Below are 21,153 nucleotides of genomic sequence, written 5' to 3'. Positions count from 1 at the left end.
TGAAGCGAAGTAAGATGTGTTGTGAACACAACGTCGTGAAGTAGAACTCCATCGGAACCACTGAAGTACTGCCGCATAAGAAATGTCCATATAATGATGATAAACCTGTAAACAGAGTAAAAAAATAAAACCAGAGAGTCGAGACCTGAGGCTGTGTGACCATCCGACGCCTGTTTCAGAGAAAGGTCCGATCCCAGCGAAGGGGAGGAAACGTCGGAAACAGACGAGTCGGTGAAGGAACCCAGTCAAAGTAACGCCATACAGTCCAGACTCAGCCATTTTTAATCGCTTTAAGAAGATATGCTGAAATATTTACTGTATTTTAAATCCAGTAGTCAACACATATACATCCCTCTGAACACACACGCACACACACACTCACACATCCTGACAACAACAAAAAACAAAAACAAAACAAAAACAAAGCAGGAAAAAAAAAAGCACAGTGAATGAAGCCACCGAACCAGAACGCACTACTGGACTGGGACTAGCCTGCTCTAGCTGGAGGACTAACGTCACTGAGATGTTCATCAACGACAGCAGACTAGCTACTGGATATAACACAAGCTAATCCTACACGTTGATACGGTTCAGATGGATGCAGTCAGTACTGATCTACCGGGCGTGGATCTAACGGCAGCATGAGGTGCTAGCATGAGGGGTTAGCATGAGGTGCTAGCATGGTGCTTCCCTCCTGAGTTTGTTTTGTTTTGTTTTAAAGTGACAGAATCTGAAATGACGGGACACACGAAGGCAATCCTTCAGAGGTGAGCGAATCGAGCGCCCCCGTTTGGCACCGGTCTGAGGGGGGAGTGGAGCCGCCTGCTGATCCACCGGCTCAGTAAGACATGTTAACGGCCGGACCCTCTGCTAAAAGACAGACTGGTCATGTTCAAAGGTCAAAATCAAAGCGAGTGAATGAACCGAAGTCATGACTCATTTTGTGTCTCGGACATTTGCTGTTGTAATCATTTTAAAATGTAAAACATAAAGCTGCGTGACGCTTGTTCTTAAGCCACTGAAATCATTTTAACGTGACAGTAAAACTGTACTGATGGGGGACTTTCAGGGTCAAGTCTCCTGTCAATCCCTCCAAATGTTCACCGCTGCAAGACTGTCAAGTTTCTGAAAGTCCAAAGGAAGGCGGAGACTTGATTCCACCGAGTCGTCACAGATTGACACGAGTCAGAGCTGTAAACCTCACTCTTTAAAGCTCTGCCCTCTCTGAGGCTTCCCTGCTCCACTGCTGACAGGAGTTCATCCAGCAGCTCCCAATGCTGCCCAGTCCTCGACCCACGACCCTCTCCATGGCCGACTCTATAATCTCCCTTCAAGAAGGAAAGTCCCTTCAGAGCATGAGGTCAAAACATTGGTGAAAAGAACAAAAACACTCCTGGTAGGGATCCAGTGCACGAGCATGAGTCTGTAATGATGGTGAGAGCCAGTCAGCTTTCCACAGCGCCAGACACAGAAAAGACAGAGACGAGGAGACAGAAGACAGAAAGACAAGAGAAGAGAGAAGACAGCAGGAACAGACGAGGCTGCTGAAGCAGAGCTGAGGCTCACAGTAACAGAAGATCATGATGGAGCAGAGGATGGAGGTGTAGTGACAGGATAGATGGAGCAGGGGATGGAGGTGTAGTGATGGGGTGGATGGAGCAGGGGATGGAGGTGTAGTGATGGGGTGGATGGAGCAGGGGATGGAGGTGTAGTGATGGGGTGGATGGAGCAGGGGATGGAGGTGTAGCGATGGGGCGTATCTCAGTCAAACGTCTCCCACTTGCGCCGCAGGTCCTCCACCTTCTTCTTGTCGTGCGAGGCCGGTGCAGCGAGAGTCAGGAGGTCTCCGAAGGGGTCCGCGGCCTCGGCACAGGCCGGCTTCGCACCGACAACGCAAGAAGCGTCCGTGAGGCTGGAGAGGGCGTGGCTGCTGGCGGAGGACGGCGGCGGGGCGGGGCCCGGGGGGGGGTAGGCTGCCTGATGCAGGCCGTAGTTCCGGGGCAGGCCGGAGCCGTCCGGCGACGGCTGCCGGTACAGGCCCGGCAGCGTGGGGAAGGACTGGGGGCGGGCCGGACCGGGCAGGTACGAGCCCGGCGGCGCCCTGTAGACCGCGTTGAAGGGGTTCCCCCCCACGGTGGGCGAGCGGTGCTGCAGGGACTGGGAGAACGGGTTCAGGGACATGTGGGGGTGCAGGCCGAAGGGGGGCAGGCCTTGTTGGTACGACCGGGGCGGGGGGGCCGGGACACCGACGTCTGCCGACGAGTTCAGGGGGTCCAGAAGGCGGATCAGGTCTACGCTGTCCACACCCTGGGGGGGCCTCAGCAGGTCTCCCTCCGCAGTCATGGACAGAGCTTGTCTGAACTCCTGCGCCCCTGATGTAGTCCTCCCCCCCACAGGGGGCGCCAGCACCGAGCCCAGCTCGGGGGTCTTCCTTCCGTGAGGACGGGGGATGGTGATGTTTCCCGGGGTGGAGGGTTCCAACGGGTCCAGGCCTGCGCCGGCACTTTCGTGGGTGGGAGAGTGGGCTTGTGTGTGTGTGGGGGGGTGAACGGACGGGGACGGGGACGGGGACGGGGACGGGGCCGCCCCGTCCTGACCCGAACTCCACAGCTTGTGGTACGGAGCAGACAGCTTCAGGCCCGGAAGGGTCCGCGAGTTCTCCCCAGAACTCAGGTCCATTCGCTGCAAACACAGAGAGCACAGGCTGGTCAGCGGGGGGGGGGGTCAGGCTGTTTGAAAATCACTACTGGAGCAGCTAAGAAGAGAGTCTAGCTACTGAATTGATCTGCATCAACGAACAGAACACGGACGGCGTTCAGACCTGGTAGGTGAACTTGGCCTGCAGCTCGGCGTCTTTGGCCGTCCTCACGTCCTCCAGGCTTTTGGCCGAGGTGACGGGCTGACCGTCGGGCTCGTCCTGGCAGCCGAAGATGTCCCCCAGCAGGCTGATGTTGGAGAGCTTCTCGTTGACGGGGCTGGGCGGCGCCGTGTGGCTCTCTGTGCCCAGGCCCAGGTCGTCCCCCTCAATCAGCTGGGCCTCCTTCAGGGAGCGGTAGGGCTGTGGCCTGAGGAGGCGGCAGGAGTTACCCTCAAACACCCGCGATATGGTCCTCATTCACAGAGGAGATTAAACTCAGGTTAGACAGTCGCGCTTTGAGGCTGAAATACTGATATAATCTGTTCAAACTGATCTTTTGAGAAACAATCTTATTTCACGGGGACAGCACGCCCCTGCTCTGCAGTCTTACTTTATGAATCCCCTGAGGAAAACAGATGACATTCCTGTTTTCATTTGTACATGTCATCTACGTAGGGCCACACCTCGTCTACGTGGAGCTAAACGTAGTCTAGGTCAGGCTACACAAGGTCTATGTAGAGCTAAACGTAGTCTAGGTAGAGCTAAACGTAGACTAGGTAGGGCTACACGTTGTCTACGTAGGGCTAAATGTGGTCTACATAGGGCTACACCTTGTCCACATAGAGCTAAACATCATCTACATAGAGCTACACCTCGTCTATGTAGAGGTACACGTCATCTACACATGGTCTACACGTGGTCTCTGTAGGTCTACTCGTGGTCTCTGTGGGTCTACTCGTGGTCTCTGTAGGTCTACTCGTGGTCTCTGTAGGTCTACTCGTGGTCTCTGTAGGTCTACTCCACTCTCTGCTGCCTTGATGTTCCATGTTTTTCCTGTATTTGCGGTTGGGAGGGAGGTTACTGTTTTAGACAGCAGGCTCTAGCTTCACCACACATGCACTCAGATTAGAAAAGAGTGATGCATACAGAGGAGACCACTCGAAAGGGACGGAGAAGAGAAAGCTGTCGGGAAACCCAGAGATGGAGTCATCGTCGCACTGGAGCTCGTCTCCGGACGAATCCTCCGACAGAAAGACGGTGTAGTGGCGAGTAGGACGGATAGAGCTACAGTGAGGAAGACACACAGCAGGTTGTGCTCATGACAGATCAGTCAGTCTGTTAGCAGGGACAGCAGGAGCAGAGGAGGAGGGCAAAGGTCAATCATGGTAGGAGAAGCAGCAGGAAACATTCAGAAACATGCAGATCAGTCAGAGCAGAAAACAGCTGGAAACCATGAGAGATGTGTCTGATTCTTCATCAATCATCAAACCGAAGCTCCTCACACTCAGCTTTTACCTTAAACATGAACTGATTTCAGGTTAATTGCAGAGTTGCACAATTGTGGGGAACTTTCCATGGGAATAAAGCAGGAGTTTGGCTCTTCATAGAGAACTTATGCACATTAGAGCACAATACTGTATAAAACAACCAGATTCATGCAGGTAGAGTTAATATCTCTGTCATTCCTTCATCACATGCACACAGCTGACTGCAGGGGTTAAGGTGAGATAACCCTGAGCTAACCCCAACCCCCCAGGCACGGCGCACTCCTCCACCACATTCAAGATGATTTCTACAATCCTAAATATAAAGTGAAGTAAGTTCTGGCATCATGTGGAGATATACTGAACAATACTGACGAGCTCCAAACATCACTTCTAAATGTGAGGAGTGCTGAATTTCACTCTTTCTTCAGCGCATTTTGACACACCTGAACGATTCTGCATCGACGCAGCGACAAAACAGTCGGCTTGAACACATTTTAACAAAGTTCCACTGCTTAAATTCCAATGGGAATTTATAGGAAACTTTCTGGAAATTTAGCAGATATTTTCCTCCCTTTTTGCAACTTCAGCTAATAACTGAGTGGGGTGGGGAAGTGTGAGCGCATGTTTGAGTCTCAGAGCGACCATCTGAGGATTCATCATTACGTGGGACACACTCGGTGTCCGGGGCTCGAAGGGCGTCCTGGATGGCGACCGAGGGCCCACCCATACACCCGACCGCCGGTTTATACTGAGTAAACCGGTGAAGCGTCAACATGAAGAGCGGTGATCTTACTGGTCGATGCTGTTCTCCAGACTCAGGTTGCTGATTGGTCTCTTCAGCGGCAGCGGAGGCCGAGCCTGAAGGACAACATGAGACAGAAGACGACGTGATGTTTTGATCGGAGCGTGAGCTCAGAGCGCCGGGCCGTCTGATCCATAACGCTCTCGTCACTCTGCTGAAGCCTGGGTCGACGCCTCCCCCACCTCGCTCCTGCTCAGATGTCCGAAGTGCACGGTGAAGGGCCGGTGGTCGTCCAGGGCCCCCAGCGCCTCCTCCCTCATGGCGGAGCTGGAGGACGAGGAGTGGAAGCCTGCCAGGCCCTCGTCGTCGATCACCGCCGAGCCCCCCGTGGAGAACCCGTTCTCCGTCTGCTCCTGCAGAGACAGGAAACGGAAAATTCCCATGTATTTCAATCAGGGATGAGCGACACGTCGGGATCGACATCGACATTAACAAACACCAGGTGTGTGTTCACACATCGGTCCTGTAAGTTCAACTGGCCAGACGTTACCAGCTGATACTGACTTCTGTTAGTCACCACTGTGTGTCAGTTAAGGTTATCCAAGTTGGTCAATGTGCTAACACAAGTTCTAGTTCAGTTTGGTTCTGATATTCTGGATTCAGTCATTTCATGGATGTGAGTTCTGACTTGTTTGAACTTCACAAAACCAAAAAGTAAAAATAAAAACTTGTAGTATACCAGAGGGTTCGTTCTGGATTCTTCCTCAAAACACTGTTTCAGTGTTTGACTTGAAGTTGACTCCAGCGTCTGTGGTCGATGAGTTTGCTCAGTGAGAATGTGGTCTGGACATCTAGATATCTCTGAGTTAGTCTATTTCACTGATTTGAGTTCAAACTGATCTTAGTTCTAAAACCCTGTCAAGGTATTCTGAAGTTTTTGAACTTAAAGACTTCTTCATGTTCAGTGTTTACGTGGTTTTCAATTTAGCAAATCATCACAGAAACTTGTTTTATCATCAGCAGTGATATCAGTGGTATGGTTCTATTCTCTAGACCCTTTATCAAACCTGAATCCCTTCCCCTCACGCTGCCAGACAGTCAGATTTCACCGTAACTGATTTCATACCAGCTGTTCTGGTTTGAGTTTGAAACTGAGAGAACTGAGAATAAAGTACATTTTTATTATTTATTCTCAGAGTGGGTTTTTCTGTCACACCTTCTGCTTCAGCCGGCTCTTCACTTCCTTGATACGCATCCTTGCATGGTCTTTGGCCTGATGGGACGAAACAAACGCAGGGAGGTTATCAGACCGCCGCTGCTGCTGGGTGGGGGTGGGGGTGGGGGGGTGGGGGTGTACTGATACACAACAGATTGATGGTATTGGAAAGTGATCATATGTAGAAGAACAACAGAAAGACGTGCTTACAAACTTGTAAACAGTCTTCATGGCAGGATTTGCCTTCGTCTTGACGGTGTTGAAGATAGCCCCGCCCCCTTTCTGTCAGGAAAACAGGCAGACACGTTTATCAGTGTTAACTTTAAAGACCAGTGAATCTGTAAGCATAGCTCTTCTGAATCTTTAACAAAAGAATTAAGTGTTGACCCATGAATATAACGTCAGGCCCGCCTCCAAACCAAGCAGCACGCTGATAAAATCCATCTCACCTTGACCGTGAACAGCCACTGGTGGTAGGTCTTATCACTGCCTGGAAGGAGTCAAAATAACAGGTGTGTGTTAAGTAGAGGACACACTGAGGCAGAGCCAAGAGCATTATTTTAATAGGATAGAGTCCAGTCATTTTAAAAATCTTCTCACTACGTTAAAACGGAGCAGAGGCTGACCGCTGATCACATTCTGCAGCTGAAATATTCCGCTCAGTAACTGAAACTAAAAAAGAACTGATATTACTTCCAACTAAACTAAATACATTTCTATGTGCAGCCAGGGGCTGGAGGGGGTCCGGTTCAGGGACCAGGGGCTGGAGGGGGTCCGGTTCAGGGACCAGGGGCTGGAGGGGGTCCGGTTCAGGGACCAGGGGCTGGAGGGGGTCCGGTTCAGGGACCAGGGACTGGAGGGGGTCCGGTTCAGGGACCAGGGGCTGGAGGGGGTCCGGTTCAGGGACCAGGGACTGGAGGGGGTCTGGTTCGGGGACCAGTTTGGGGACCAGGGGCTGGAGGGGGTCCGGTTCAGGGACCAGGGGCTGGAGGGGGTCCGGTTCAGGGACCAGGGACTGGAGGGGGTCCGGTTCAGGGGGTCCGGTTTGGGGACTACAGGATCTGGTCTGTGCTCTCAGGAGGGGTCTGGGGCCGGGGCAGTCTGGGCTCCCCTGTTCAGACTGCTGGCCCTGTGAATCTGCCCCGGACAACCAGCAGAAGACGGACGGATAGAGTAAGAAAAACATCAAAACACAGAAATATCTTTAAAAAAAACTTTTAAAATTGAAGTTTTAGTTGAAGTGTTCTATCTTTTCTATCTGTGTTGTATCTTCAAAACAAAAAACAAAAAAAAAAAACGTAAATTAAAACTGAACAGATTTTTTTCCAGCAGTGGACGTTCCAGGTTAACAAGGTTCAACCCTCACATCATCTGAGGTCAAAGGTTAGCCTGCTGCTTCCTGTCTGAGAGACGAGGAGACGGAGGCTCGCCGTCACCTGCGTATTCGCCCATGTTGATCTCCTCCTCGAAGATGTCGTTGAAGCCCTCTCCCGAGTTCAGCAGGTCCAGCCGCCCGTCGATGAACTGCGGGCAGAGGGAGCGTCAGCTGCGGACCGGAGAACCGGGACGCCGCGGCGGGGAAGCTGCTCACCTGCTTGAAGAGCTGCAGCTGGATGGCGTTGTGCAGGAACTGCCTCATGGCGCTGGAGCGGTGGTTAATGAAGGCGTCCTCGCTGAAGGTGATGGGCTCGCCCTGAAACCCAGACAGGTCTGCTCTGGCTCTGGCTTCAAGACTCATCCTGCTTCATACGTCTCAGGAGAAACTGACACAGGGCGCCCGGTTCGAACCCCGACTGACCGACTCGATGTGCAGAGCGCTCCGGTAGCTGCCGAACAGCGCCGCCTGGCTCTTCAGGAAGGCCTGGGCCACGCCCACGCCCGTCGTCGTGGAAACCTTCTTCAAGCGGCTCTTCAGAGCGGAAACCTGGAGCGCGCACACACACACACACACACACACACACACACACACACACACACACACACACACACACACACACACACACACACACACACACACAGAGCTGCAGTGCTGACCAGGAGAGCGCCCCCCGCTGTGCTGCCGCCGGACCGGCCCCTCACCACGTCGTTGGGTAAACTCTGCAGGTCGTCGTGCGGCGTCTCCAGCATGTTGGTGTCCACGTTCAGGATGACCACGTCGTCCAGCGCCATGCCGCGGACCTTCTTCACCGGCCAGACAGGAGACACGGCAGACGGTCAGCGGGAGGCCGTTAATCTGAAAATACCTGAGCGCCAGCGGAGAGCGTTACCTCCATCAGGCTGGAATGGACGCCAATGAGGTAGGGCATCGGGGCACTGCAGGACACACACACACACACACACACACCAGACAATCACTGTTTTAGAAAACAGTGTGGAAAATATGGCAAAAAAAGAAAAGAAAAAGGAGACTCTGCACTGAGTTTTATTTTGAAAAACATGTTGGGCAGAACTGGGGATTCTCAGACTTCTGCAGAGTTCACAGGAAGACGTGAAGGTTAATACGACTGTGTGTGTGTGTGTGAGTGTGGTGTGTGTGTGTCCAGCTGCACACTCACCAGCAGTAGTCCAGCAGATGCTGAGGCAGGACAGGAATGTAGACGTGCTGCCAGTGCATTGGAAACAGCATGGCGGCGGAGCCGTGGACACACGCGGTTAACTGAGAACAAACGTCAGAAACTGTAACGTCCGCTGCAGCTCGTGCTTTTATTGTGACGGTCTCCAGCAGTCATGTGACTGAGCGCTGCAGCTTGAAGACACGATTCCAGTTCCAGAAAGGTTTTCTTTCTAACAGCGAGCGGAGGAGGAGGACGGGAAGAACGACGACGTCGAAGAGTTTAAACAGAAGAGGAAGTGAAAGTGATCAGAGTTCCTGGGCTCCGTGGACGGAGCGTCCTGAGTCACGCCGTCTCCTCTCAGTGTCGGGAAAGGAACTGGTCTAAGACGCCAGTCTTCACTGGAAACAGCTGAGTGAGAAGCAGTGAGCGGGTCCAGAGGCCTGTCCTGTCCTGCTGAGGCTCGGGACAGGACGAGACGTGCTGTGTTATACTGTTATGACTGTTATGACTGTTATGACTGTTATGACTGTTATGACTGTTATGACTGTTATGACTGTTATATGACGTGCTCGTGACTGTCCAGGAAACGCTTGAGGTTTCGGCTGATCAGCTGCTCCCATAAAGAACCAGCAAAAAATGTGTCATTTCTTAAGAAAAGTGTCTGTAATGATCTAAAATAACAGTGATCTGAGGTGTGTGTGTGTGTGTGTGTGTGTGTGTGTGTGTGTGTGTGTGTGTGTGTGTGTCCATGCAGGCAGTCCACTCACAGTGCTCAGTTTGCTACAGCAGATGAGGATTCGGCGCTCGTACAGCATGCTGGCGTACAGATGGAGCATGTTGTTGACGTCTACTGCTACGAAGTACTCGGTCAGGTTTCTCTGGAACGGCCGGGCGGAGGAGAGAGATCAGCACCGAGCGAAGCACGAGGCGCTTCGACACACAACACCAGGACCCTCTCGGTATTCCAGGGACTCCATATCGACTCACACACTCATACCAACTGGAGCGACTCACATTTTCCGGGATGCTGGGGAGTTCTGTCGGGTCAGGCACAGTGAAGAAGGAATGCTGGAGGAAACAGAACGGCAGGGATCAACAGATTCATTTCTTAATCGTGATTAATCACAGAATTCCACAGTTAATCGCGTTTTGTAAAATTCAACAGTTCTGCTTCCTGGAGCAGCTAACGGAGGGTTTTCTGCAGCAGCGTTCTGCCGCCGTACAGCGACACCTGGTGGCCACAGGCGGTACAGCAGCCATGAGGAAACAGTTGAACAGCAGGTGACACTGACCACGCCCAGGTGAACCGGCACGCCCGGCTCAGGGATGGGGAGGGTATGCAGGGACACCAGGAGCTCCTCCCACTGGCTCTCCTGGAAACAAGCGGCAGACCCAGACCCGGTCAGACCAGTTCACCTCTGACCCCCAGACCCCGGGCCCGGGCAGCCTCACCTGGCCTTTGACCCTGTAGTCCGCCAGGATGTTCAGCAGCTTGTAGAAGACCTCGAACCAGGGCAGGTAGCTGGAGGGAGAGGAGAGCGAAGGCTTCAGCGGAGACCTGGACCAGCTCCGCTGGAAACACACACCGGCCAGGGGCCACACACACACACACACACACACCTGAGGATGCAGTAGCAGGTGTGAGCGCCGGACGACAGGCGGCAGAAGCCGAAGCGCTGTTTACTTTCAATGTCCGTCAGCACGAAGGTGAAGTTCTGTCCCACCTGGTTGAAGATCAGGCTGCAGGGCGAGAGGGTGAGAGAGAGGGAGAGAGAGGGGGAGGGGGAGAGAGAGAGGGAGGAAGAGAAAGATAGGGAGGGAGGGAGAGAGAGGCTCAAACATCTATGTTGGTTCACATTCATTCATTTCCTGATACAGATCACACCTCATCAGGTCAAAACACACATCATAGAGAGAGAGAGAGAGAGAGAGATGAGAGAGAGAGAGAGAGAGAGAGAGAGAGAGAGAGAGAGAGAGAGAGAGAGAGAGAGAGAGAGAGAGAGAGAGAGAGAGAGAGAGAGAGAGAGAGAGAGAGTGTGTGTGTGTGTGTACCTGTCCATGCTGAACGGGAAGCAGAACTTGGGCACAGTCTGGACGGTCTCCTGTGGTTAACAGAGGGATGTGAAGTCTGAGTTCATGAGCAACAGATCGGAGCAGTAAAGCTCCTTTCCCGTGACGGATCAGTGAGGTCGATAAACACGAGGAAACGTGCAGAGTGTCCGACCTGCTCGGTGTAGTCCACGGGGTACTGCCTGAGGATTTCTGGCCCTGAGGAAAACAGCATTCTGATCAGGAGGTTGACCAGACTCACGGCCTCCGAAGAGAAACCTGGAACTCCTCAGCAGGTCCAGGAGGAAGACTGCACCGTTCAGGATTTCTGAGTTTGAGCACCTTTTCACCAGATGTGTTGTTTGTGTAACTCGGAGGTGTAAAGGTGCATCCCTCCATGTGAGACAAACACTTCTACAGCAACCTGGCTGAACACCTGAGGCACAAACCAAACGCTGACCACAGAACCAACTGAACCACCGGACTGAAGACGGAGCAGCGTCCCACTGGGCTCCATACGGTATTACATTTTAACAAACCACTGGAATGCTGACATTTCACCAGCTTACGATTGTTAGAATACAAACAGCTTGCAGCGTATTTATTAGTGTCGTGTGTTTAAACTCTGACCGCAGTGCAGGACGGGGAGTGTGTTCAGCATCAGGACTCCTGGACGTGCTTCTCACACACCACCGAAACACTGACAATTCTATCTGACAATGATATTCATACTGATCATTATTATTTCTGCCCATCTGCATTTCCAGGACTTTTCCCGGCCTGGAAGTTTTGCTCTACATTTCCAGACCCTCCCAGGTTTCTCAGGACGGTCTGACTGATTCACGCATCATCACAGAAATCCCCCCAGATCCAGCCGGAACCGGAGACAGCCCACGCTTTGATCCCCACTGAGAACAGAGATCTGATCCAGGATGAACCGGTCCGGGACTCACCTGAGCCGAGCTGGCCCGAATGGTACACCTCCACAAACACCTCGAACGTGGACTCCGGCTTCTCCCTGGAACAGGAACCACAGTCAGAGGGCGCTCAAGACCAGAACCCAGTGAGAACCAGAACCATCCCCAGCTGAGACTCTAATGGAGGCTCCAGAGCGTCCTGGAGGACCGAGGAGACCCTGATGGGACCCAGGCAGCCGATCCAGAACCACATGAGCCAGAAAGACTTCCATCGACAGAGAAACATGCAGACTGGACGTAGACCAGGTCCTCTCTCCAGCCCAGGAACATGAGAACTTTAAACTGAGAATCCAGAATATCTTGGAAAGTACTGGATCAAGACCCGGTTCAGGTTTCAGTGCTCTAACGGTCTATGAACGGTTCTCCCAGCTTCTGGTCTTCATGTTCCACACAGAGCGGTTCTGCTGACGCTCAGGGAGAACAGAGAACAGTGGAACCTTCAGGGAGACCCGCTGGGTACCGGGACCAGGTCTCACCAGGACCAGGTCTCACTGGGACCAGGTCTCAGTGGACCTGTCACAAGGAGCAGGTCTCAGTAGACTCGGACCAGGTCTCTCCAGGACCAGGTCTCACTAGGACCAAGTCTCAGCGGGACCAGGTCTCAGTGAACTTGGACCTGTCACAGGCACCAGGTCTCAGCGGAGCTGTCACCGGGACCAGGTCTCAGAGGACCTGTCACCGGGACCAGGACTCAGAGGACCTGTCACCGGGACCAGGACTCCCCGGGACCAGGTCTCAGCGGACTGGTCCTCCTCGGGACTCGGTCCTCCACCGCTCAGCTCCAGTGTTTTTAGCCCAGATCGCAACAAGTCCGGCCTGTCAGCGAGTGTCGGACAGGAAGCGGACCGGCGGAGCGGGGCCGGGCGCCGGCCGGGTCCGGGCGGCCCTCGGAGGCGGTACCTGATTCGAGACCCCATGGTGGCGGCGTCGCTGGCGGCAGGAGAGGAGCGCGGGAGCGGCGGGCGGTCGGTCCGATGCTAGCTGATGTAACCGGAACCTGATGTTACCCGGAGCCTTCATACGCCATGCTACGCCCGGGTCACGCTCTGCGCCGCAAGGAGCTCTGGGTAATGGAGTCCTGCTGCTTTCTGCCGCTTCAACGGCGGCTGGGGAGGCGCATGACTGCCACCTGCTGGCCTGGAAGGTCACCGCAGGGACATGAAGCACCACCGACCGTTCAGCAAGATTCTCTTCTGCTGCAGGAAGTCTCCTCTGAGTCTGGTTCTACAGGAAGTCTCCTCTGAGTCTGGTTCTACAGGAAGTCTCCTCTGAGTCTGGTTCTGCAGGAAGTCTCCTCTGAGTCTGGTTCTACAGGAAGTCTCCTCTGGGTCTGGTTCTACAGGAAGTCTCCTCTGAGTCTGGTTCTACAGGAAGTCTCCTCTGAGTCTGGTTCTACAGGAAGTCTCCTCTGAGTCTGGTTCTGCAGGAAGTCTCCTCTGAGTCTGGTTCTACAGGAAGTCTCCTCTGAGTCTGGTTCTACAGGAAGTCTCCTCTGAGTCTGGTTCTACAGGAAGTCTCCTCTGGGTCTGGTTCTACAGGAAGTCCCCTCTGAGTCTGGTTCTACAGGAAGTCTCCTCTGGGTCTGGTTCTACAGGAAGTCTCTGGTTCTACAGGAAGTCTCCTCTGAGTCTGGTTCTGCAGGAAGTCTCCTCTGAGTCTGGTTCTGCAGGAAGTCCCCTCTGAGTCTGGTTCTACAGGAAGTCTCCTCTGAGTCTGGTTCTACAGGAAGTCCCCTCTGAGTCTGGTTCTACAGGAAGTCTCCTCTGAGTCTGGTTCTGCAGGAAGTCCCCTCTGAGTCTGGTTCTACAGGAAGTCCCCTCTGAGTCTGGTTCTACAGGAAGTCTCCTCTGAGTCTGGTTCTACAGGAAGTCTCCTCTGAGTCTGGTTCTACAGGAAGTCTCCTCTGAGTCTGGTTCTACAGGAAGTCTCCTCTGAGTCTGGTTCTACAGGAAGTCCCCTCTGAGTCTGGTTCTACAGGAAGTCTCCTCTGAGTCTGGTTCTACAGGAAGTCTCCTCTGAGTCTGGTTCTACAGGAAGTCTCCTCTGAGTCTGGTTCTACAGGAAGTCTCCTCTGAGTCTGGTTCTGCAGGAAGTCTCCTCTGAGTCTGGTTCTACAGGAAGTCTCCTCTGAGTCTGGTTCTACAGGAAGTCTCCTCTGAGTCTGGTTCTGCAGGAAGTCTCCTCTGAGTCTGGTTCTACAGGAAGTCTCCTCTGAGTCTGGTTCTACAGGAAGTCCCCTCTGAGTCTGGTTCTACAGGAAGTCCCCTCTGAGTCTGGTTCTACAGGAAGTCTCCTCTGAGTCTGGTTCTGCAGGAAGTCTCCTCTGAGTCTGGTTCTACAGGAAGTCTCCTCTGAGTCTGGTTCTACAGGAAGTCTCCTCTGAGTCTGGTTCTGCAGGAAGTCTCCTCTGAGTCTGGTTCTACAGGAAGTCCCCTCTGAGTCTGGTTCTACAGGAAGTCTCCTCTGGGTCTGGTTCTACAGGAAGTCTCTGGTTCTACAGGAAGTCTCCTCTGAGTCTGGTTCTACAGGAAGTCTCCTCTGAGTCTGGTTCTGCAGGAAGTCCCCTCTGAGTCTGGTTCTACAGGAAGTCTCCTCTGAGTCTGGTTCTGCAGGAAGTCTCCTCTGAGTCTGGTTCTACAGGAAGTCTCCTCTGAGTCTGGTTCTGCAGGAAGTCTCCTCTGGGTCTGGTTCTACAGGAAGTCCCCTCTGAGTCTGGTTCTACAGGAAGTCTCCTCTGGGTCTGGTTCTACAGGAAGTCTCCTCTGGGTCTGGTTCTGCAGGAAGTCCCCTCTGAGTCTGGTTCTACAGGAAGTCCCCTCTGAGTCTGGTTCTGCAGGAAGTCCCCTCTGAGTCTGGTTCTACAGGAAGTCTCCTCTGGGTCTGGTTCTGCAGGAAGTCCCCTCTGAGTCTGGTTCTACAGGAAGTCTCCTCTGAGTCTGGTTCTGCAGGAAGTCCCCTCTGAGTCTGGTTCTACAGGAAGTCTCCTCTGGGTCTGGTTCTACAGGAAGTCTCCTCTGGGTCTGGTTCTGCAGGAAGTCTCCTCTGGGTCTGGTTCTGCAGGAAGTCTCCTCTGAGTCTGGTTCTACAGGAAGTCTCCTCTGGGTCTGGTTCTACAGGAAGTCTCCTCTGGGTCTGGTTCTACAGGAAGTCTCCTCTGAGTCTGGTTCTACAGGAAGTCTCCTCTGAGTCTGGTTCTGCAGGTTCCTTCCTGTTAAAGGTGAACTGTTCCATCATGTCCAGTAGGACAGTAGATCCTTCTCAGTAAAGCACCTTCCAGTTCCTGTTTTGTCACAACAGAACTGAAGTAGAATGGGACGTTAGACTCCTCGCTGTGTCCAACTGTTCCAGACTGTTCCACAGACAGACTGTGTTGTATTGAGATATTTCTGCCACTTTGAACTCCATGATTCCTGTAAAGTAAGACATACGTAGAGGATGTGATGAAAAATGGCGAAATGTGCAGTTTGTGCCAATTCTGCACTGCATCGCAAGAGGATGATGGTGCTGAAAACAACAACAGCAACGTTAAAAACAATAATACATTTATTTCATATGGTGATTTTCAAAACAGTCACAGAAACTACATAGTTTAATATAAAATCATCAAACATTTAAACAAAGGAACCTCAGAAAACACGTCATAAAAATACATTAGTATCATGTGTCGACATCAGTTCTGAAGTGGAGGGTCTCTGAAGGTGTGTGTGTGTGTGTGTGTGTGTGTGTGTGTGTGTGTGTGTGTGTGTGTGTTTTCAGGTGAACACGTCTTGGTGAGAGCGCTGTACAGGATGACACTCTGGCACGTTAGAGCTGAATGAACAGCGAGCACCACAGGTATTGTTCGGTTATGAAGTGAGACCCCTGAGTGTAGAGGAGCCACTTCACACAGTGTCCAATAAGATCGATCACACACTTCCAGGGACGACATGTCGGGATGTGACCGAGGAAGCAGACAGCTTCTACTCATCCCAGAGGGCAGCAGGCGCGTTCTGGACTCATGTTCCTGGTACTGATCTACTCACTGGGAAAACTACCAGGCTCTCTCTGTCATTCTGTTTTTCAGTGGCACTGGTGTCTTTTTGTTTCTACAGATTTTAGTTGCGTATCTGCAGGTCTCCCGCCATCCTGCAGGGGGCGCTGTGTTCACCTCTCCACTTCCCACAATGTGAACGACGGTGCAACACTTCAGGGGCCTTTTCACCTTCTTACATCTTTAAAGTACACTAACAACAAGTTCTGAGTCTTTTTTATTTTTATATATCAAAGTAAAGAAAATAAACTGAAGCTGATTTCAAAATAAAAGCACGTGACATTTTCACAGTGTTTCCAGTTTCTGCTACCAAACTCTCCGTTTCATCCAGTGCACACAAACTCTTCTCTGAAATGATCCTGGCTGGCACAAACAAGCCTTTCAAAACACAGAATAAACATAAATATGTACATTATAGGGTTATTTCTACATACGTTTGTCATGGTGGGGAAAAATCAATTCCACAGAAAGCTTCAGATGGTGGATGTGGATTTACTGGAGTCTTTTTAAAATATTCACACTGGAGGTGAATGTCATTATTGTGATTATTATAGGTCCTTTCATCCACAGTTTCTTCATTAATGAGTGAATGTTCCCATCCTGTGGCTCCCAGTGGTTTTATGGCTCGACTTCACACACAAGTTCAGAATTTCAAGAAAATTTCATCTCATTTTTAATTTAACGGATTTGAAAAGTTGACTACTTTTAGTGATTTCAGTCTCAACTCTTTTAAAGGCTTTATTTTTAAAATTTAATTATTAAAATATCAAAATAAGTATGAAATTCTTTAACTTTTTCAAGGATTTCACCGAAAAATGTCTTTTAAAATACAAACGTAAAAAAATTTAAACCATCAATTTACAATGAGATAAAATAAAAACATATAAAACTGACGGACATTGCTAATTTTTCACAGTATAAACTTACAAAGGTGTTTAAATCAGTAGGGGTTTTTTTTTTTTTTTGTCGGAAATCATAAATTCTCACAAATTGACAACTAATTCAGTGCTGAATCTCCCACAATGCAATGTGCTGTTGCAAACCAAGGCTGATGGAGGCGCTGGGTCCCGGCGCTCCCGGCCAGTTTTAGAGTGAGAACAGAGTAACTTACATCAGGTGAAATTTGAACCCTGCTTCAGAAAAGCCGTTTCACTCCAACTGCCGTCGACCTTCACCTCAGAGAGAAGGTCTGTTCGCTCAGAAACACAGTAAACCGACGACCTTCCGGCATGTTGTCACCCTTCCCCCGCTGGGTTTGGTGCTTCGTGGAGATGATCCATGTAACCAGTGCAGCAGCAGCATCCTGAGTTACTGTTTGTTGTGTTTTTCAGACCGTCCCTCTGCTCTCCTGGTTTACCCTGTGAGAATTATTCAGTGCAGTTCATTCAGACTGGCAGTTATTTGAACCTCTGACTGTCCGGAGGCGGAGCCTCAGCAGGCGGAGCCTCGGCGCCACCGGCCAGCGGACTCTGGACTGGTCCTCAGATGAGCCGTTCCTCCGGAGGGACCTTCAGCATGCTGTCCATCTCCAGCCGGGCCCCGGCCAGCTCCTGGGCGCTGGGGCTGTACACGCCCTCCGACTGGCGCTTCTTGCGGGCGGTGAACACCATGACGGCGAGCCCGGCGATCAGGACCAGGACGCAGATGCAGAGCAGAGGGACGACGGCCACCAGCCAGGGCAGGACGTGCTTCTGGGCCTGTTTCTGCATCAAGCAAGTCACACATACAGGAGTGTTTCAGCTGTTTCATCACTTCACAGAGCGCTACTTTAAAGCAGAGGCTCAAACACAGGCCTGTGGGCCTAAACCGGCCTGTCATTGGAGAAACATCCTCTTTCCTCCAGACAGTTCAGTTTAATCATAAAATCTAGGAAGTATCAGTTTTTCATCGTCTTTCTGGTGATAAGGTTTCATGAGGCTCTTTGCACTCAATACTTCACTCAGAGTAAAAAAAACAGTGAATCAGAATATTTCCTCTGAATTTATTCAGTCAGACTTGAGAAGAGTGAATTCTGCTGTTTTGTGCCATTGCTTGTTGAAAACAGCCGATTTTAAAGGCTGATAAATCATCAAACATCCATGTTACTGAAACAGATATATACAATTTTGTTATATAACTATTTCATATTCATACTTTGGAATATAAATATGGTTTATAGGTTAATATTTTCATTCTATTTTAGTAAAGGTACAGTATCGTTGGGGTGACTTGACGTCAGGACGGATGTCGTCTTTTTCAGAAATTAAAATGTGGATGAATTGCTGAATATTGTGAAAACGGGAGTATTTTGAATGACTGCAGCAGCTGGGATTGTCCCGTCTGGTCGTCAGGCCGGACTTTAAAGCAGATCTCTGAGAGATCCGGCCGTCCTGAGGAGGGACGGCGTTTCAGACTCACGTTGGTGTCGCAGGTGGAGCCGCTGTATCCCGGAGGACATTCACACACAAACATGTTGAAGCGATCCAGACAGGAGCCCCCGTTTCGACAGGGGTTACTCTGACACTCGTCGATCTCCGTTTCACATCTGCAGAACAAAGAGACGCTGCGTCACACACAGCCTGGATAGCTAGGTCAGTCTCAGTTTGTTCGTCACACACGTTTACAACAAGCAGTGGAATGAAACTGGTCGTATTACAGACTGTGTGAGAATAGAGAAAACTTGTTGTTGTTGATGAAAAGGACACAAGTAGGACCAAACGTCAAGAGGTGGGGCAAAAGCTTTACCCTACCACACCAGGAACTTCACCACTGAGATCCAGCTCGCCATCACTGATGCTGATGCTAAGCTAAGCTAGCAAAGGAATTCAGACTGAAAAAGAGGCTTTGGTGAGGACAGGTGGTGCAGGCTGGTGCTCAGAAGGAATCGGGGAGCGTGATTCACCCTGACAACTAATGGCTACTGTCAGCGGAATTCCTGCAAATGTGAAGTCTCAGGTGTGAATTCACCCTCAAATCACACACACACACACACTCACACACCATTTTCCTGACTCACCTGCTCCCAGTGAATCCAGGCATGCAGGTACAGTTGGCCCCCCAGGGGCCGTCGTTACACACTCCGTCGTTCACACACTGGACGTCCCGGCCGCACTGCGCTGGAGGATAGTCCCACCTGGTGGGAAAAACAGAGTCGTCTCCACCTGGTTCTGCCTGAACGGGAGCTGCTGATCCACATCCATCAAAGAAATCCGTACTGTGAGCAGAGTGCTACTCTGTGTTTGAGGAAGCTTCTCTTCCTCCCACTGAGAGCGCCTCATTCATGCTTTTAATTTGAAGAGATGATCGGACACAAGATTAATTTGAAACCAGTTTGATGACCTGTGCACATAAAACTACTGCAAGCAATTCCAAAACTTTTTAGCATTTTGTAAAAGTCATTTATGTTCAAAGGTATGGATCAAATAAGAAAACCTTCCCATTTAGTGCAGAACATGTGTGCTTCTGATCAGTTTGTTACTGATTAAAACATTTCATTACACAAATGTGGCAAATAATTAAGCAAATGTTAAAGCTATCTTCTCAATCTGGGAATGAAAGGTTTGCTGAATGTTCCCAAGATCCTGCTGTAGAGCTTCTGGGGTTCATGTGAAACAACTCCGTCACTCTTCATGTCCTTATACAACACTTTTAGATTTCTGTGTGGTTGAAGCACAGTAAGAGTAGAATAACAGCTGCAATGGATCTGACTCCTGAAGAATACCCAGCTTGAGGCACTTCTTCACACATTTCACATTTGCTTTTTTCTCTCACGCAGGCTTTTCTGTCTCCTCCAGCGTTCATTGCAAATATTTGCAGACGTCAGTGTATGCTGATGATGTGATGATGTTTTTAAGGGACTTTTAGGACAGTTCATGGTTTTGTTCCTGACAGCACTGCATGTAAATGAGCTCAGTCTTCAGTAGAAATGCTACCATTACGGTGGTGAATCTACATGCTTTTAGTGGAGTTGAGCACTTACTGGCAGCGAGGGCCGCTGTAGTCCCTGGGGCAGGTGCAGGTGAACATGTTAGGTCCGTCCTGACAGGTCCCTCCATGTTCACAGGGATGCTGCTCACACTCATCCAGGTCTTCATCGCAGAGCGTCCCAGCATACCCGGCCTGGCAGCGGCACTCGAACCCGGCCAGGTAGTCCTTACAGCTGCCGTGCACACAGGGCTGAGACGCACAGTCGTCTGCGTCCACCTCGCACGTCTCCCCCTCCCAGCCCGAGTCGCACACACAGCCGAACTTGTTGAAGAGGTCCAGGCAGGTGGCTCCGTTCAGGCAGGGGTCCGAATCGCACACCGGGGCGCTGCTGCAGCCCAGCTGGATCCGGGGTTTTCCCACCACGTGGAACTGGGCGGCCTGCGGGGCCTTGTAGTTATCCACGAAGGGGAGGTAGACCCCCCCGAGTCTGATGGCCCCCAGACAGCCAGTGAAGCTCTCCGCCACGGCCAGCGTGGCCGCCTTCTCCACCAGGAAGTGAATGCTGCCGGCCCGCTGCGGGGCGCTGCTGGCGTCCGTGATCCCGTCCACGGCGATGACCCACGGCGAGGACCTGAGCTCCCTGTCCGCCATGAAGATGCGTACGCGGTGCCACTTCCCATCCGCCATGTGCCGCACCCCCGTGAAGACCAGCACCTCGCCATCGCCGTCGCCCAGGTGGATCTCCACCCGGACCGAGGCGTCCAGCAGGCCCACCAGCAGCAGGTGGGGGCCCCAGGAGGCCCTCAGCAGGACGGCGTTCTCCGACCGGGTCCGCAGCTCCAGGTACACGTCTGAGACGGGCTGGGTGAGCGAGCCGCCGGCGCTGAACCACACCGGGTTGTTCTCAAACGTGGCGTTATACACACCTGCAAGGCAGGGAGACGATCAGCGATCAACGATCAACGACACACCGCCGTTCAAAACTATTCAGTCATACTGACGGCAAAGAACAACTATGGTGGTTTCCTTTGATTCTTTCAGTTTTTTACATGTCCATGTCCAACTACTACGCCTCAAATAAGGAAAAATAAAGACCAGTGGTTGTCATAGCTATACTTTACTTTACTTTACTATACTTACGTATACTTTAAAAGAGGAAACCATTAACTCCTTCTGCTACCTTCACACTTTATCATCATTATGGTTGTGGTTTTATGCTGTGGTTTTATGTGGCATCAAAACAGAAGGCAGATCAGTGGAATCACCCACAGCCGATCACTGTCTCTGAGCTGGTCTGTCTGTAAGTGAAGGCTAAATCTGTGTAAAAGCTGTGGATTCCTGCAGTCTCGGGCTGGATCTTACATTCGTAGCCATCGGGGAGGTCCACACACTTCCCTCCGCGGACACAGGGGTCACTCACACACCACACCCGGGTCTCGCAGGTCTTCCCAGTGTAATCCTCCGGACACGAGCACGAGAAGTCGTTAAAGGTGACCATGCACTTCCCTCCGCTCTGGCAGGGCCTGATCTGCAACACAGAGCAGGAGCGCTGT

At 51.5% G+C, this 21,153-nt stretch overlaps 2 protein-coding genes across 4 annotated transcripts in view; both read right to left on the bottom strand.

Moving 5' to 3' along the window:
- Positions 1 to 264: 264 nt before the first annotated feature.
- dennd1a (DENN/MADD domain containing 1A) lies at positions 265 to 12,711 on the bottom strand. Of its 3 annotated transcripts, none has more exons than XM_030085259.1 (23): positions 12,565 to 12,711; positions 11,641 to 11,705; positions 10,863 to 10,906; positions 10,691 to 10,740; positions 10,259 to 10,378; positions 10,091 to 10,160; positions 9,931 to 10,011; positions 9,653 to 9,706; positions 9,406 to 9,516; positions 8,639 to 8,739; positions 8,351 to 8,396; positions 8,163 to 8,264; positions 7,882 to 8,007; positions 7,675 to 7,776; positions 7,520 to 7,607; positions 6,533 to 6,573; positions 6,294 to 6,365; positions 6,084 to 6,140; positions 5,110 to 5,280; positions 4,919 to 4,983; positions 3,785 to 3,922; positions 2,822 to 3,065; positions 265 to 2,682 (listed from the first exon to the last, which is right to left on the bottom strand). In XM_030085259.1, exons 1-23 carry the CDS (start codon positions 12,579 to 12,581, stop codon positions 1,762 to 1,764), a joined length of 2,886 nt encoding a protein of 961 aa, XP_029941119.1. In that variant the 5' UTR covers positions 12,582 to 12,711; the 3' UTR covers positions 265 to 1,761. The 3 variants fall into 3 exon arrangements, with proteins under 3 accessions (XP_029941119.1, XP_029941120.1, XP_029941121.1); XM_030085260.1 differs by having other exon boundaries at positions 8,163 to 8,261; XM_030085261.1 differs by lacking the exon at positions 3,785 to 3,922.
- Positions 12,712 to 17,175: 4,464 nt separating this feature from the next.
- The window catches only part of crb2a (crumbs cell polarity complex component 2a), a 31,260-nt gene continuing 27,282 nt past the window's right edge, over positions 17,176 to 21,153 (bottom strand). Inside the window, exons 9-13 of the mRNA XM_030084998.1 lie at positions 20,963 to 21,128; positions 19,653 to 20,526; positions 18,690 to 18,806; positions 18,092 to 18,218; positions 17,176 to 17,397 (exon numbers count right to left, since the gene is read on the bottom strand). Coding sequence (XP_029940858.1) covers positions 17,176 to 17,397; positions 18,092 to 18,218; positions 18,690 to 18,806; positions 19,653 to 20,526; positions 20,963 to 21,128 — 1,506 coding nt within the window. The remainder of the gene's footprint in view (positions 17,398 to 18,091; positions 18,219 to 18,689; positions 18,807 to 19,652; positions 20,527 to 20,962; positions 21,129 to 21,153) is intronic.

The sequence above is a fragment of the Salarias fasciatus genome (assembly GCF_902148845.1).
Source record: "Salarias fasciatus chromosome 7 unlocalized genomic scaffold, fSalaFa1.1 super_scaffold_4, whole genome shotgun sequence".
NCBI lineage: Eukaryota > Metazoa > Chordata > Actinopteri > Blenniiformes > Blenniidae > Salarias > Salarias fasciatus.
This window is presented reverse-complemented; position numbering and strand designations above follow the sequence as displayed.